The sequence below is a fragment of the Fusarium pseudograminearum genome, chromosome 3 (assembly GCF_000303195.2).
Source record: "Fusarium pseudograminearum CS3096 chromosome 3, whole genome shotgun sequence".
In the NCBI taxonomy this organism is placed as follows: Eukaryota; Fungi; Ascomycota; class Sordariomycetes; order Hypocreales; family Nectriaceae; genus Fusarium; species Fusarium pseudograminearum.
In genome coordinates this window covers 5710174-5726632 of record NC_031953.1, presented here as the reverse complement: position 1 = coordinate 5726632, position 16459 = coordinate 5710174, and the positions used below count along the sequence as shown (strand labels likewise).

At 49.0% G+C, this 16459-nt stretch overlaps 5 protein-coding genes across 5 annotated transcripts, besides 2 other annotated features; all 5 read right to left on the bottom strand.

The window, feature by feature from the left end:
- Positions 1 to 476: 476 nt before the first annotated feature.
- On the bottom strand, positions 477 to 2163 carry FPSE_08855 (uncharacterized protein; the record flags this gene model as incomplete). The annotated part of the gene is made up of 5 exons (XM_009261973.1): positions 477 to 693; positions 744 to 841; positions 893 to 1182; positions 1236 to 1927; positions 1997 to 2163. The coding sequence occupies 5 exons, from the start codon at positions 2161 to 2163 to the stop codon at positions 477 to 479; spliced, it is 1464 nt and encodes a 487-aa protein (XP_009260248.1).
- A 1320-nt stretch (positions 2164 to 3483) lies between these two features.
- On the bottom strand, positions 3484 to 5067 carry FPSE_08854 (uncharacterized protein; the record flags this gene model as incomplete). Its single annotated transcript, XM_009261972.1, has 1 exon — positions 3484 to 5067. One exon carries the CDS (start codon positions 5065 to 5067, stop codon positions 3484 to 3486), a length of 1584 nt encoding a protein of 527 aa, XP_009260247.1.
- A 147-nt stretch (positions 5068 to 5214) lies between these two features.
- Positions 5215 to 5235: a repeat region.
- A 1457-nt stretch (positions 5236 to 6692) lies between these two features.
- Positions 6693 to 6713: a microsatellite.
- Positions 6714 to 8196: 1483 nt separating this feature from the next.
- On the bottom strand, positions 8197 to 10047 carry FPSE_08853 (uncharacterized protein; the record flags this gene model as incomplete). Its single annotated transcript, XM_009261971.1, has 3 exons — positions 8197 to 8230; positions 8284 to 9807; positions 9881 to 10047. The coding sequence occupies 3 exons, from the start codon at positions 10045 to 10047 to the stop codon at positions 8197 to 8199; spliced, it is 1725 nt and encodes a 574-aa protein (XP_009260246.1).
- Positions 10048 to 12569: 2522 nt separating this feature from the next.
- On the bottom strand, positions 12570 to 13536 carry FPSE_08852 (uncharacterized protein; the record flags this gene model as incomplete). Its single annotated transcript, XM_009261970.1, has 5 exons — positions 12570 to 12709; positions 12768 to 12951; positions 13114 to 13143; positions 13264 to 13309; positions 13493 to 13536. 5 exons carry the CDS (start codon positions 13534 to 13536, stop codon positions 12570 to 12572), a joined length of 444 nt encoding a protein of 147 aa, XP_009260245.1.
- A 1530-nt stretch (positions 13537 to 15066) lies between these two features.
- On the bottom strand, positions 15067 to 16459 carry FPSE_08851 (uncharacterized protein; the record flags this gene model as incomplete). The annotated part of the gene is made up of 3 exons (XM_009261969.1): positions 15067 to 15113; positions 15169 to 16194; positions 16252 to 16459. 3 exons carry the CDS (start codon positions 16457 to 16459, stop codon positions 15067 to 15069), a joined length of 1281 nt encoding a protein of 426 aa, XP_009260244.1.

Genomic DNA, 16459 nt, shown 5'->3' with positions numbered 1-16459 from the left:
AAGGTCACGCTTCCAATATTTCCCTCGCTTTTTTTTTTACTATAGATCAACATACCATACCAAATATCAAGGAAGGGACGCGGTATTAGGAATGGCTGGGCACCGCATCATTGATATTTCCTATTGCAAATCTCATCCACGCACAAAGTATCATTGCGTTGCGTCTTTAGTGTCTATTGTGAATTTGTGAGACACCCCGGCAACGAGGCTCTGAAGATGCAGCTGAAGCCACTAGCTTAGTAGCGAACGCTATTGGTCACCAATTGATGGAACCAATACTACGTACGCTTGTGAGGCTCTGCGCTATCCCAACCGCAATCCTGCTTGATATAAAGAAATAAACTCGGCTCCATGTAAATGTCTATATTATAATCCAATAGTCGCTTTTCAACTCTTCCTATTATTTTCCCTCCATGTCTTGGATTTATCTCTCGTAAGCCCAGTGGTCATACTTCTCTTCATCCCGGATCGGCTTTCTAAATAGTAAACCTATAACGAGGGCTTTCGTCACCAAGCTCGGCCAACTCATCTTCTCCCATGCCTCGATGTTTCTCATCCATGTGGCCTGCTTGTCGTCGCTCGTTCTCACGTCGGTACCACCACCACATGTATCCATAGATGGCAGTGCCCAACGCGACCATACTGAGCGTCACAGCGTGACCCTTGATGTATCGAGGTCTATCCGAAGCAGGACTTGGCAATGGTTAGTATGGTTCATGCCATCACTTAAAAAGGGTACTTACTAGATGAACGCAGACATGATGCCTGCCGCGTTACCCCATGTCAGCTGCATACCCGTACCTGTAGTACGCTTTCCATAACGAGGTGAGTTTGTAGGCAACTATTCAGGTCAGTCAGACAGTACCGTGACAAATCCGTTCTCTCGACTTACCCAAGCCAGTGGCAAGCCTACAACCACGTATAAACCTCCAGCTACGAGGAAGCAGCCAAAGTAGTGCGCACCAGAAGACACATCTGCCAAAAGAATGGCATATCCAACACAGCTGATGAGTCCAAAAATGACGCAGAAGAGTCCACGGCGCTGCAGCTTATCCGATAGGAATGCCGTGGACATGTATGCCGCTGCGCCGAGGAAATAGCATGGCACGGTAAGAAGCTGCGTCTCTGCAACGGTCCAGTCACCAAGATCCCTGATGATGGTTGGCAAAAATGTAGAGAATCCTGCGAGTTTGTTAGAGTGGGTGTTGACAACCAGGCGAGACGTTCCAACTTACCGTACAACATAGTGTCGACTCCGAACTGCGCAACACAAAACGCCCATACCTTCCAGTCTTTGAAGGCGCACATCATATCCTTCTTGCTAAACTCCCGACTCGACGCTGTATTTCCATACTCGCGTGCATGTCTCATACGCATAAGAGCCTTCTCGCCATCGTCCAAAAAGTACGCCGTCTCCGCATCGTTGGGCAACGCAAAATACGTGACAATGCCGACCAAGAAGCTGGGAATTCCCTCAATGATCATGATCCAACGCCAGCCGCTCATACCACGCACGCCATCCATGTGACCGATTCCGTACGCAAGCAAACCACCGAGAGCACCAGCAACTGCAGCGCTGACGAAAAGGTAGCCTACGCGGAGTGCGAGTTCCCGCTTGGTGTAGAAGAATGTGAGATATACAGTCAGGCCAGGAAAGAGACCAGCTTCCACGACACCTAGGAGTAGACGGCAGGCAAGCAACGCTCCGTATGAGTTGACGAGGCCTGTGAGCGTGGCAATGATTCCCCATGCAGCAGCGATAAAAGCGAGCCATCGGCGTGGAGTGAAGAGCTTGAGAACGAGGTTGGATGGAACCTCGAATAGTAAGTATGTGACGAAGAGAATAGACACGGCAACCTGGAACTGGCTCGACGAAAGGCTGAGATCCTCCTCAAGGCCATATAGTCGAGCGTTGCCAATATTAACTCTGTTTAGTTTCGAATTAGTCATTGCGACTTTTTTGTTAACTATCCTTCAGAGAGCTTCCTGCACGAACCTGTCTAGGAAACTGAAAAGATAGAGGACCATGACAAGAGGAATGATGTAAAAGTCCAACTTGGCAACAAGTCTCTTCTCATCAGCCACCGAGTTGGGATCACACTCATCATTGAGACTGTGACGCCTACTAGGCGTAGTATTCTCGCCGCCGTCCTTGGAGGCCATACTGATTGATAACTTTTCTAGTGGAGTTGTTGAGTAAGTAAATTTGAACAAGGGTGTCCGTCCCGCACAAGACTTACAAAATCTTTTCCCCTCTAATTGATAAATGAAGAGAAAGAGAAACCCAATAAACCTCTGTTTAAAGAAAACAGAAAGTCGAACAACGAAAAAGGTCTCGGACGAGCGCGACGAAAGGGATAAAAGACCGCGCCACTCGTCTGGAACAGAGAAAAAAAAGAGCTAGGCTAAGCTTGGCGCATAAATGACGAGAAAATCCCGATGAGAAACAAAAGTATCAAAAGGTCTCGAGAGCGGCCCGACAAGGGGAGAGAAGATTTCGAATTTGTAAAAAGTATCCGCTAAATCAGCTCATCCGAAACCTGTCCGGTTGCACAAAAGATGAGAATTTTATTCCCCCTCGATCTGGGTGTAACTTTGAGTGTTGCGATAATAGGCTGAGTGATAGTTGAGAAGTGGGACGATGATTGGGCACGTCGTAGATCTGCTCAAGGTCTTGAAGTTAATACTAGGTTCTATATGTACATATTATTCGATTGACAATCTGAGTGTGGCGAACATTGGTTAATAGAAGCTTAATATTAGAGGAGAGGATCATATAACAACTGGTCTAGGTACTTGAAGTATTTTCCATCATGGAATTCAAGGTTGATCTGTCGATGCACGACATCAAGTGGCGTCACCGATAACGGACGTTTAAACTCAACAGTCAATAACGTTGGTTGAACCCGAATAAAGTATTTAAACTAGATTATTCAGCACTACGTAGGCAACGGATGACATGTTCAACGTTGACAAGGTATCTCTGCTGAGTATCGTTAAACTGCATAAATGTTTACCAGGTAGGTAAAACCGAGTACCACAAGCATCCTATCCCACAACCACGGGTCAAATATCATTGTGTTGCATGTAGTAACAGTCAACCGAAGCTTTGGTGACCAATCAGTAACCTCTTTAAATCCCAATTGACTTGAATATCGTTTGATTGATGCATATCTACCTATAATCAACACCTTGAAATCATCCGCAATTCTGTCCTCGCCATAATGGTAGGAGTAGAAGATATACAACGTCATGCAATCAATGGGAGATGTCATCTCCCGCTCTCGTCCGCTCAACCCAAGCTCATAAAACGCAAGGAAAAAAAGTAAATGGGTTCACAGTATGTACAGTATCTGACATTAATTAATCTCCTCTATCTTTAACGCGGAGTCTCATCAACCACCTTCGAGTTTTCTGTCTTTCTTCATTCCATCCAATTCCTTGCCAGTGACCTCTGTGTTAGTCACGTGGCATCATGTTCATTTACCGATAGGGTTGCGCTGGCATCTCGTATACGTGCTCAGGTGGTGCTGTACCACGAGCACTTGAGACTTGGTTGCCATCAATCTCGGCAGCATCGTTTTGATGCCACTTGGTAGCAGCGCTGTCGGATGCCAGCTCAGCTGTATTGGCAGGGCTGTACATCTCAGCAGCGTTGTTGTGTGGCGAGTGGCCGGCAGTGTTGGCGTAGTTGTTCTCAGGGGTGACGGCTGAGAAGGCCTGGTCGCTGCCGGCAGTACGAGAGTAGTTGGTCTCGGGGCTAACAGCCGCGTAGTTACGTCCATACTGCTGGGGCTTGGCGAATCCGGCACGTCCATCGCCAAGGGCAGTACCGCGGTAACCCTCAGACATGGTAGTGTTGCGGCTAGGGGCCAGAGTGGAAGCGGCGGCAGGGGAGGTCTGGGACATGTGGGGGCTGGTACCGACAGCAGCAGCGCCGCCGCCGCCACCACCACGACCTCCAACAGGAACCTCGGATGCGCCAAAGACATCGTCGTACTCAGCCTTGTTCTTGGCGTTGCGGCGCTTGCGGAGGCAGAAGTAGATGAGACCACCGATAACAATTAGACCAGCAACACCGACACCAGCACCGATACCAGCCTTGGCGCCAGTGGAAAGACCGTCATCGTCAGTGCTCTTGCTGCTGTTGTTGTTGTCGTCGGAGCTGGCACCACCAGTACCTGCGGGGCCATACTCTCCCGAGGGAGCAACAGTCGCTGTGCGAACAACTCCAGTAGTCACTCTAGTAGAGGTGATAACAACGGTGCTCGTAGTAGTGACAGTGGTGCTGGCACCAGCCTGGGCGGTCTTGGTAAGGGTCTTGGTAACCTTGGTCTGGCTGCTGATGGTGGAAATGACGGTTCGGGAGATGGTGTTGAAGACGGTGGTGTCGCTACCGTCTCCTTCGGTGACAGTAGTGGTCTCAGTGACGGTGGCACGCTTATGGAGGCCTCGTCGGAAAGCGCGGAGGCCGTACTGATCACGGCGGATCTCAACGTGGAAGTCGTAAGGAACAGAGGTGGTGGTAGGCGCGGCGGGAGCGACGAGCTCAGCGCCTCCGATGGTTCGGGGAGCAAGATCAAGAGCACGCTTCTCGTTGGCCCACTTGGTAGAAGTAACGAATTCCGTCTCGGTCGCGGTCTCAGCGTCGCTGCTAGTAACAGTCGCGGTCTCGAAAGCGGTAGACGTAACGACGACGGTGGATGTGATGGTTTTCATCACGGTCGTCATGCGGCTCACGGTTTTGGCGTCAGCATCTGTAACAGTAACCGTCTTCGTGACAGTAACGTCCCCAGCTGAGGTGGTGCTGGCATCTGTAGTTTCGTCGGCGGTTGTGGGATCCGCGGCAGTAGTGGCATCGTCAGTAGGCTCGGGGGCGGTGGTAGGATCAGCAGCCGTAGTCGCAGCATCTTCGGTTGGCGAAGACTCGGGTGCAGCAGAAGACGCAGGAGCGGAATCGGTTGAGGGCGCGGCGGCAGAGTCGGAGCCAGTGTTTTGACGGACGACCAACCTGGAGGCTTCGGCTCCAACGAGCATGCCCAGAAGCAAGAACTTTCGAAGCTGCATATTGAGAAGTTGTCGATTCAATTAAGCAGGTGATATGGAGGTTGTGGTCTAGTTAATAGGTCGTAGAGATGGATGAAGTTTACCCAGAAGGGTTCGGCTCGACGGAAAGACAAAATCCAATAAGAGAGAAAACAGCAACCGTCTCAGATTTTTTTTAATAAAAAAAAAGTCTCTGATAGGGAGTCGTCGAAAGGAGCAGAGTAGATTTGTCGCTGATTGTCTCGGGCTTGTGCGATGTGGATAAGGAGTTACGCGGCAGCCAGGAACGAATGCGCGTGAAGCAATGACAAAAAAGGCAATGCTTCGATAATAATAAAAAAGAGACAAGGAAATAAAAAAGAAGAAAGCGTTTATGAACGAGTGTGAGAAACGGTAGGTAGGGGTTAGTAAAAGAATACAAGCAGTATTCCAGTGAATAACTCCTCGATCGTGTGTGTTGGGTGAGATGGGAAAAAAGGGAATGGAACGAAGGACGGATGAAGAAGATGGATGGGAGGCGTAGTTAGTCTAGTTGCATTGAGAGTGAGAATTGAATTATGAGCAGTTGGGTCCCTTTGGGTCCCTTGGGGCCCATCCCTGGAAGGAATGGCGCGGGAAGAGCGGATTTGAGCGGCCAGCGAACGAACAGTGGGTGACCACCTACAAGCTCCAGTAGGTCTAGCGGCCACTGCACTACTGCTAGAGAAGAGAAAAAATTACTGCAAGTGCGTCCTCTACGGGGAACGGACTTTTACAGTGACAAGGTATCGTGTACTTTGCGGCAAAGTAGCACGAGCCCCTGCACATCTGTTAGAAACCCAATGCGATAGGGAATTTCTATTGGAGGAGATGCAGGAGAACACGAGACGAGTCGTTGAGAGCCAAGCATTTGTGACAGTTGGTATAGGCGAAGGTTTATGAGATGGATGCAAGTAAAACAACAATTGAAGTTCTATGTTGTGGTTGTGATTAGGTATAACAAACGCAGCCTCATCTTTGTACTCCCATGGTCCCGTCTTGACTTCTCCAAAGTGTAAGTGTCACTGTCACTGCTTCCCGTCCGCTTGTGTTTGCTGGCATGACCTGGACCGGGACAGGGACGGGCAATGATTCATTCACTCATTCATATTGTGTGTACACGTCGAGATACGTACTGTATGTACAACAGAGAGATGAGCACATGTACAAAGACCCCTGACAAGTTTCCTCTTTGCAGACTAGCTCGTTTGTCATGGCGCTGCGCCTCGGCCCCTTTGAGATTACTAGTGTTCTATTTACGAGATGTACGCGAGCTACAAGTATCTTGGACTCTTTTCCAACGGTGGTGTTGATGTTTTTTGACCATGTTCTCCTGCTGATCATGGTTGATCATTTACAGAGCGAGGCAAAAACGTGACCTATGCCCAGAAATGATGTCCGCCTGTAGTTTGCAGATTTTGACGTGTCAAGACACACATGAGATATTTTCTCAATTGCTATGGGTTGGAGACTAAGCATAAACTATCTTGATAGCTACCATCCATCAGGGAAGTGGCGTAGAGAGCTAGAGAGAATCGTTGAAACGTTGCTGAGGGCTGTACAGAACTCTATCTGCCCGTTGATAGGTGGCAGGTAATCTTTAACAACTGTGATCTTCCTTTGAGTGCAGTAGAGTAGAGTAGAGTAGATCAGCAGATCTAGAGTGTCGCTTTGACTCTTTGTGCAGATTCACATCTTTAATTGTCCATTAATGACATCAATTTGCCCGTGGTCAAATGAGCTCGTATCTGCCAGGTTAGACGAGGTCATGCCGGAGCTATGGCTGTCTGGCCGACCTAGAACCACCATAAGTAGCGGGGCAATGTCGGGGCATCGACTCCAGGGCGGTTTAGCTCAGGGTCGGGCCCAAAGTGCCCGATGAGTCTCTATATTGTGCTGAATAATAAGTAATAATGCAGATGCAATTCAATATGAGATGACTTTCTTTATAGCGAAATGCACACCTACCTACCCATTCAAGCTCATCCATCATTCACTGTCACGATATCCCGCCTCACTAACAACCCACGATCTGCAGGGTCTTCTCTAGGCTTATACCAAGACCCAGCCAAGAAAGGCACTTGCCGTACCTACATACGCGAGAATCGATGACATTCAGAAAATCAATTGAAATCAATCCATACGAGCTAGCGAAATTAGTCTCTCCTTCATCACTATTGGAAACAAAAAAATGAAAAGTCGTTCGGTTTCGCATTCTTTCTCTGTGTCAATTCATTTGGATGGTTGCATCGGCCTCACCGTAAGCACCAACGCGCGCTGCTATACTACGGATGCTATGCATTATCAATGGAACATGCACTGCATCCATCCATGTTGGCATACCCTCTTAAAAGCCATTCCCGCTTCTATATCGGTAACTCCCTTTCTTGGCTTCTCACTCATCAGCCACTTTCTGCACTTCGACACGTTGTCATGTGGTGAGACATGCACATATCAGCCGTTGGGTCTGCTTGCATGATCGTGGCGCGTACAGAGTTAAAGAATTCCAAACATTCGTGACTGTACCGAGGGTGGTTTTCAACTCATCAAACATACCTATCTTTCCTGCTATTCACGATCGAGAATGAATCACCCCTCTCTCTCTCTCCCTCGACCGCTATATCTGCAACACTGATCGTCGTCATCTACATCATCCGCAGCCTGTAGGAGTCCTCCATCCTTGGTCATAAGATGTGGCTATAAGTGACTTTCCGTGCATGTGAAACGTTTCAGATGAATTCTGATAAGCAAATTCAGCCATTGTCCAACGTCAGCACTTCCAAACGGTCGGTACTCTACTCTACGGATACTTGCGCCTCCTACGGCAACTTGCAGTTGCGCATGAGGCTGGCAACATTCCTCCGCCCTTCACGAGATCTCGTATAACTAAACAAAGGGCTAGCAAATGCCAGCAACGTACTTGATTGAATGTTCAGAAAATGCTTGCATCATATTGGTTTGGTGAGGTATAATATCTGTTTCTACTGTATTAAAACGACAACGCCAAACAAGACCTCATATTATGACTGGTCCCTCAGAAAAAGTCTACTCAAATGGTTGTCTCGCTTTTGCTATTACAAACCTAACTATCCATCCCCCTAAGCTTAAACAATGGTCATAAATACGCAGGGCTTAGAAGTTCTCCTTGCCCCAGACGAAAGAGAATCTGGACACACGTTAGATAATGATATACAACAACACGAAATGGAATAGACTTACCCAGGCTCAGTATACTTGTTACAATATGTGTGCAGTGAACTTCCAAGTCCCTTGGGACCACAGAAGAACACACCCGCCTCGGCAGGGCTGTGAATCTTCCTGATACCTCTGAAGATCATATCCCAGTTGGGTCGGCCAAAGTTGGTCGGGCTACGAAGACCAGTGATGGTATCCTTGTCGGCGTTGGCGTCGTTGATCATAATGTTTGTCGCATCGTCGGCCTTGATTCTGGCTGTGAGGTACGTGTGAATCTCAATGCGGTGGTCCAGATCCTGAGCTTCGACGGCGAGAAGAAGCGAACGGAACCACTCGAACGAGTCAAAGTCACGGCAAATCCAGAAGAAGTAAACCTTGGACAGCCGTGTCTTCTTCTGGGGGTAGTTCATTCGGTACCAGATGGACTTGAGGATGGAGGCGAAGGGCGTCACACCGATACCGGCACCGACGAGAACAGAGACTTCGTACTTGAAGACATCTTCAGAGGCAGAACCAAAGGGGCCGTCGACATAGACTCTGGGGAGGACACGGCGGATAGCTGGGTCGATTTCGGCCTCGCGACCTGTGAGACCAACAACCTTACTAGCATCGCCAGCATCCTTCTTCTTGCTCCAATCACAACCCAGAGACTTAGCAAGCTCCTTGGTGAAGTCACCGACGCAACGCATGTGGATGGAGATGTAGTCCTCCTCGGGGGCGCTGGTCAGAGTGAAGGGATGATACTGCCAGAGAGACACGGCAGGACAGCAGAGGAAGATGTATTGACCAGCTCGTGTCTTTGTGTGCTCCTTCTTCATCTGGATCTCGCAGACGTTGCTGGGATGCTGGATGACCTTGGAGATGAACGTCCTGTGACGACCTCGAACCTCGCGTGCAATACGCTCGGCCAGGTAGCAGAAACCACTGTACATCCAGAATTGCCAGAAGACTCCAATGGCTGACGATCCAATGCTGGTACAGAAGGGAGCAACGTCAGGCTGGATCATGCAGAAAGCTCCATGAATCGACCAGAAGAAGAAGAAGACGATGAACATGTGGTGAGTGTACCAGAAACGCTCAAAATTTGCTCGTCGGGGCTTCTCCATCGACGTAAGAACCATGCCCATCAGTGCAATGAGCATCACGTAACCTGTCCATCCCGGGCCAGACACAAAGTTGGCAAGTAGCCAGCCGTAGATACCGAGGTTGTACTTGATGGCGACTTGGGCAAAGTTGTTCCAGTGAGCAATGGTGTGGACCCAGGACCAGAAGACGATGGACCAGGCGGTAACGATGTGGAAGGTGATGTTCTTGTCGAACTGGAGGATTCCATTAAGCGGCGTCTGGCGCAGAAGAGAGATGAGAGTTCGGCACACGGGGAAGAGAATAATGGCGACATCGACATGGAGAACCAGCGCGGCTGAACGAGCAATGATGAAAGTGAAGCCAAACGTCTGTCGTGAAGTTTCGAGACTTTCCTTCTGAGCATAGTGCACGCAAGCGAAAGAGAAGATGAGGGCGTGCAGAATCATAAAGACAAAGACGAAGCTTGAATAATGAAGTTAGTAACCCATGTGAACTAGACCATCTTAACCATTCGACATGTGATTCTTGGACTTACAATCTTCGGTAACCCTCGTTGATCATCCAGCGATCAAACTTTTCTCGCGACGACAGTTCCTGTTGCTTCTCCTGGGTCATCTCACCAGAGAGAAGCATGCGCGTGAGGGGAGTCCATCGCGATCGTTCCGACGGTTTCTCGGACCAGTCCTGCATTTGATAGCTCATCTTGAGCGAGACGATGTGGTTGAATCAACCACCGGGGTCGAGTTTTTAACCGTTGTCCTTCGTAGATGATGTGTTGAGTGTTTGATCCAGTCGCGATATCTTCTTTTCTTTTTGACCTCGTTTTACCAGGCTCTTCCAACAATAAATAATAGATTTCAAGCGATCGTGTTGATATTCAGAACCAGCTGAACAGGTGAGTAGATGTAACGGATTCCGGTCGGACGATGAAAAAATGGGGTTTCCCAACAGTATAAACAAGAAGCGAATAGAAAGAAAAATAGTTGCTGTCTAGAGCCTGAAGATTAAACAAACATATAGAGAAGAGATATGCTTATCTCACCGTCACGGCCCAAGCAGTAAGAAAAAAAGAATGAATGGGAGAGAGAACAGGAGGTGGAGGAAAGAGGCAAGGGTTTCTAAGAACTAAGTGAAAGCTCAAACCACGAGAACCCGGGTCTTAGCTGCTGTAATAGTACTACGTAAGTATGTCTTATTTCTACAACCCTTTCCCTTTTCTATGGGATATGCTCCAGGGAATGAGAGGGAAAAAACGGAGTTTGGTGGACGGACTTGATACCAGGCACAGACAGCGAGTGTCCGGGGTTAGCGCTTGGCATGCACCTATAACATTCTAGCGAGAGGCTGTAAGAACTCTCTTCTCCTTGTGAGGATCGAATTTGAGAGTAAAAACACGCCATTCAAGGAGTTGTTCTGTGTCAGGCATGGTTCAACCGAGGGTCCAGAAGTTGGGACTGCATCAGATCAGGGGGCGAACGTGACAAAACACAACCACGAATTTTGGCCTATGGCAACTAGATTTCTGTACAACTTAGATTAACGAGTTGTTCGTCATTCAGTCAAGAATAAAAAAATCCCTTCACAAACTGCAATAATCACCCGATAGCCAGCAAGATGGCATGAGTCTTTTCCTCAAATATCATCAAAAACCCTCAATGATTGGCTGTTATCAGTACCTGGCCACGTCTGGTCTGGTCTGAAACCCCGGTGTTACAGGTTTGACAAGACCTGGCTCTTCCTGGCATGTCGCACCGAGAGTGGAGTCGCACTTCGAAATCTCGACCGATGAGTGGCACGACCAGTGAGGCGCGTAACTATCTCCAGCTGTTCATATCCAGAGATATCCGTACATCCTAAGGACATGTATACTATCCGTAGGGCAAAGATTAATTAATCTATCTGCTTGCAACTTAATTACTTACGCGGGATCGAGAAGCAAGGGCTTAACTTGATCATCTCCATAAGTAGGCGTTGACATCTAGTAATATCCTTGCTAGTGCGAACCCAGAGAGACGCGGAGGCCTGCAGATAGTGGGAGCGGGAACTTCATCTGCATATGACAGCGCCTGGGAGACATCACAAGGCTTAGTTAGTCTCTATGTATGAGAATACGAAAGGGCAATGAACCTAAAGGACCGATCTGTAGCAGCATAGACAGACTGGGTTGCTGCTTTCGTCTCCTACCCTCTCAATAGTTGAGTGTCTTAATCCTACCAGGAGCAAATTAACAGCCGATATCAAAAGTCAAGATGACCTTCCGTATCACATCCAAACAAATTCCAAAATTCTCCGATCCAGAATTGTTTCCAAAGGCCACAACAAGTCTTCGTATCCTCAAACTTGCCTCCCCAAAGTTTTAGAAACATCATGAACAAACCTATGGCCTATACCACCAGCCCGTTGCAGCTTTGTCTCATTGCGTTTCAGTCCCTCACCCAAGACAGTGCCATCTCGGCACTTTTACCGTCTACGTGGGTATCTTCACATCACGTATTCTCACGAATCGTAAACTCAAACCTGGTACTTCTTAGCCAAGAATGTTCTCAGCTCGCTATTGTAACCCTCCATCCCCTACACGTGGCCCAAAACCACTGCGTTTTCGCGTCCAACGACACCAAACAGATCAACCACACAAGCATTGTCGTGGTCCCCACATTGAATCTCGAGACATGTCAGATGCCCAACTCTGGGTCCCTGACCAGTAGCACGCTTCATGTTGCTCTTCTCGTCATCAATCATGACCCTGTCGGCGCCTACTCCCGTGCATCATGGGTGCCAGCTTTCTCCACATAGTATTCTGGCCATTTGCTGGACTCCATTGGGTTACTGTTCGCGCTTGCACATCGATTATTCAGCATGTCACTAACATTCACCGTCTTCACGATGCTTTCACAGACAAGTGATTGTTGGTCAAAGAGACAAATTGTATACGCTGCCTGTTTCTGGATGCCAAAAACACATCGTCAATGCAAACCTAAAATCCAGCTGCATGATATCCCTTAATAACTAGTCTGTTTGTCTGGTGTCTTTCCTCCCTTCAGCGTCGCTTGCTGTCTCGTCAACCGTAGTTGAAGCCTCGATACAGGCAAAAACATCCTTCTAGGTCACGCCGACTAAAGCCATATCGCAACGCCGTGCGAAGCTTCCACTCGATCGTTTCACGTCGCTCATGATGGGGAAAACAAATCGACCCAAGGTCCAACCGCCTTCGTCCATATCGTCATTTAAATGGCGTACTTTCGAGTCCACTCTCGGGCTGTGGCCTCGTATCGGGGTCGGTCAGTCTTGTAGACATGGGCAATCTCGGGCACCAAAGGATCGTCAGGGTTGGGATCCGTTAGCATTGAGCAGATGGACAGAAGAACTAGTTGACGTATTAGTACTCAGTAACTAACCGAAGGGGTTCTCAGCGTGTAAAATACCTTTAGAGATGGTCAGAGCAGGGCTCCACTGGTCACGGAGAATGTCCAAGCAGATACTTCCGTTAGAGTTGATGTTGGGGTGGTAGATGCGTGTGGTGAAGTTGACCTTGGGAGGCTTGAAGGGGTAGTCGGTAGGGAAGTGGATCGCAAGGAAGAAGACACCGCCAGAGTAGGGGGAGTCAGACTAAGATTTCTGGTCAGCGAAAATGTTCCTTTTCGTTTGCTGGTTGAAGATGAGAGTGAGGATACGGATGCACCGGCATGCGGCTGAGGGCTTTGTACCGCCCATAAGCCAGCCATATTGCTGAGCAGCGCATCCTCATACCACGTTTGGGGGAAAGCTTACAGGACCCATGATCGTAGCTTGCCAGTGAAACTATTCATATATGTTAGTCGCGTGATCGAATATGTCCTGCAAGAAGCAGGACGGAGGCTTCCCGCAGCCATGATGACTTTGACAGTCACAGGCTTATCGGTGTAGAGGGGAAGTGCCTACCAAATCCTCGCCAACAGGGCCGGCGGAGCAGGATGAAGGAGGGTCTCTGTGGAACAAAGTCAACATATATTCGTCAAGACGAGATAGTTGTGAGGGCTTCAACGCCATCGAGGGTTTTCGGTATGGTATCGCAGGTCGTCACTCAAGACCCCGCTTACCAAGTTGCCCCCACCTGACGTCTTTGGGCTTCCAGGTTGACCCCTCAGACTTTGTACGAGAGCGAACTTACCGGCCGAGATCAGTCAACTCCTTGTTGATACGCTTAAGAGCCATTTTTGATGTGTAGAATGGGGTATCTAAGATAGGTGTTGCGAGCTATCGCGATCGTTCTAGGGTTGAAATAAAGCGTTAGTCGAGGGGTTGTCAAGACGAGCGGTCGGGAGAGAAAAGGGTATGTAGGATTTGAGGAAACGCACGATAACTATAGAGACCGTCTTGAGATGTAATAAACCAGGAGACAAAGTCGTATCTGGTTATTGATGGAAGGAGGTTTGCTGGATAGTTGAATATGTAAGCGTCAAGAAATTCAGTCAAGGCTGAAAGAGTAGAAGAGGCGGGATTTGGAGGAAGATGGTTCGTTCAGAATGGGGTCGGGCAGGTAGGAAACCTGAGAAGTGGGAGGAGCAGGCAGGAGGGTGGAGGGGGGGGGAACAGGAGCAAGAGGGTCAACAAAGACCGAACGGAAGGAGTGAGTGGCTGCGTTGGCACCTGCCCTGGTAGCCCGGTTGGATTCTGGAAGCCCGAAAAGTCAGGTTTTTCAGGTGCTCGAACGCTGTGACTGGGCCACACCTGGGCCTCAGCCCGCTGAAATGGAGGACACCGCCACTAACTTTTAGGTCGGGGAGCGAATCATTGTTTAGCGGTACCCGAGCACTAACAGCTGGCTACAGATTTTTACGTTGGGCTTTGATAACAGTGGAGGGCATCATAGTAGCAGCCAGCGTGCAGTAGGAGGTAGGCTTGGCTTGGCTGGGTTTCCGACTATCGCCATATCCTTCGCCCGGTTTCGATGGCTTCTAATTATCAAATGCTTATTTACCATGACTGTGTAGCCTGAGGAATGGTCTAGACATCGTCCAAACTACCTACACAGCTGAAGCGGCCAGGCCCAAATTCAGCAGTGGTGAGTAATACTGGATGGACTACTTGTACAGTACCTGGTTATCCAAGTGGCGGCCGAGGTCGGCAACGAAAACCATATTCTTTGCCATGGGGATTCCACATGATTCCGCCATTTTTCCTGCTCATGATTCATTTTACGATGAACCTTAGCACCTGCGTGGTTAAACGCTCTTGTAAATAGGTATGCATACTACACTGTTCTAACGGTCCCCGCTGTGTTTATTTGGCATGGGAATCACAGTAAGAAGTAAAGTGCATAATTGGAGCCTCCCGTGCCTGGACCCGGATGCAAATGCGGCTGCGGACGCCCGAACGGCATCGCCGGTTCGTTCCCTGCATGTGCGGCGTTGGCTTCAAAGCTGTGGATGACATGTCGCCGACGACGTCACTTGGTATGAGCTGCGGTGAGTGTCGAGAGTTTCTCTTTGATAACGAACCAAGTGGGTATTCAACACAAAGCATTGGAGGTCAAAATAAAGGAGGAAAATCAGACGTCCATGTCGGCTAGTGATGCAGCTAGACATGGCCGTTTTTCATGCAGCTCTGTTTGAGAACCATCAAGATGAGAACGTGAATATGTGATTGGACAGTGTACGTTTGCAGATTATGTTTTGATTTCCAAGCATCTATAATACGGGTATGCATATTTATATTCGCCCCCTTACCAATTATTTTGTCGTTTTACACAAACGCTTGGATACCAGTAATGGCTCGACCAAGAATAAGACCTGTGATATCTTTGTAAGCAATTGTCAAAATATCAAATAGAGTAGTCAAACGTACTGTGAATGTCGCTCTGGCCCTCGTATGTCTGAGTCACAAACAGGTTTGCCACATGGCGACCGATCATGTACTCATCGCTCGCCGCATTACCTCCAAAGATCTCCTGGAGGAGACGTGCGTTTCGCAGAGCAGTATCGCAGTTCTGTCGCTTCACCATACTGATCATCTCGGGCGTCGCCTTGCCCTCATCTTTGAGACGCCCAACCTGGATGGCCGCAAGTGTGCCGTAGGCGGCATCTGTTGATGCGTCGGCGAGCTTCTTCTGCACAAGCTGGTACCTGGCAAGAGGGTTGCCCTTGAATTGCTTTCGTTCAAGAGAATATGTTCGAGCGCGGGCGAGACAGTCCTCCAGAGCACCCATGACACCCATTGCAATGCCATATCGAGCATTGTTCAAGCAACTGAAGGGACCCCTGAGGCCCTCGACTTCGGGAAACATGTTGTTTTCTGGTACGGGGCAGTTATCGAGTTGAATCATACCCGTGATGGAAGCACGAAGACCATTCTTATCCTTGATGGCTGGGGTCTCGAGGGTACCTGGTGGGCAGTCCTTGCGCTCTACTAGGAAACCCCGAATCTTGCCAGTTTCTTGTAGCTTTGCCCATACCATCAGCACATCCGCGATGGGACTGTTGGTGATCCATGTCTTTGCGCCGCTTAGAGAGTAGTAGCCCTTCTTAGTCGGATGAGGCTTGGCCACCGTCTCCATGCTTCCGGGGTCGCTACCGTGGTTGGGTTCTGTTAGTCCAAAGGCACCGAGCATCTTGCCTTTGGCCATTTTAGGGAGAAACTTTTCCTTCTGCTCAGAAGATCCATGCTCGTATATACCGCCCATCACCAATGAAGACTGAACGGACATGCCAGATCGGTAGCCGCTGTCGACTCTCTCCACAGCTCTGGTGATCAGACCACCAGCAACAGAAGAAACGCCTGCACAATCATAACCCTCGATTGTGGCACCCAACAGTCCAAGCTCACCCATCTCCTCGAGAATCTTGGGGTCGTAGGATTCGTCGCGGTAGGCCTCTATAAGACATGAACATCAGCGCAGTCCCGATGAAAATCGACTTGCAAGTAACTCACTCAGAACGCGGGGCAATAATTGCTCCTGGCAGTATCTCTCTGCAGTATCTCCAATTGCCCGTTCCTCCTCAGTCAAGAGGTTATTAGAGGCCAAGGGATCCTCCCAGTTAAAGCTCGGTCCTGATGCCGAGGCAAATGTTCGTGTAACGCATGGCCGCAGAGGAGTGGCGGCTCTTTTAGCGCATTGTCTAAGAATAGGGCGAAACAT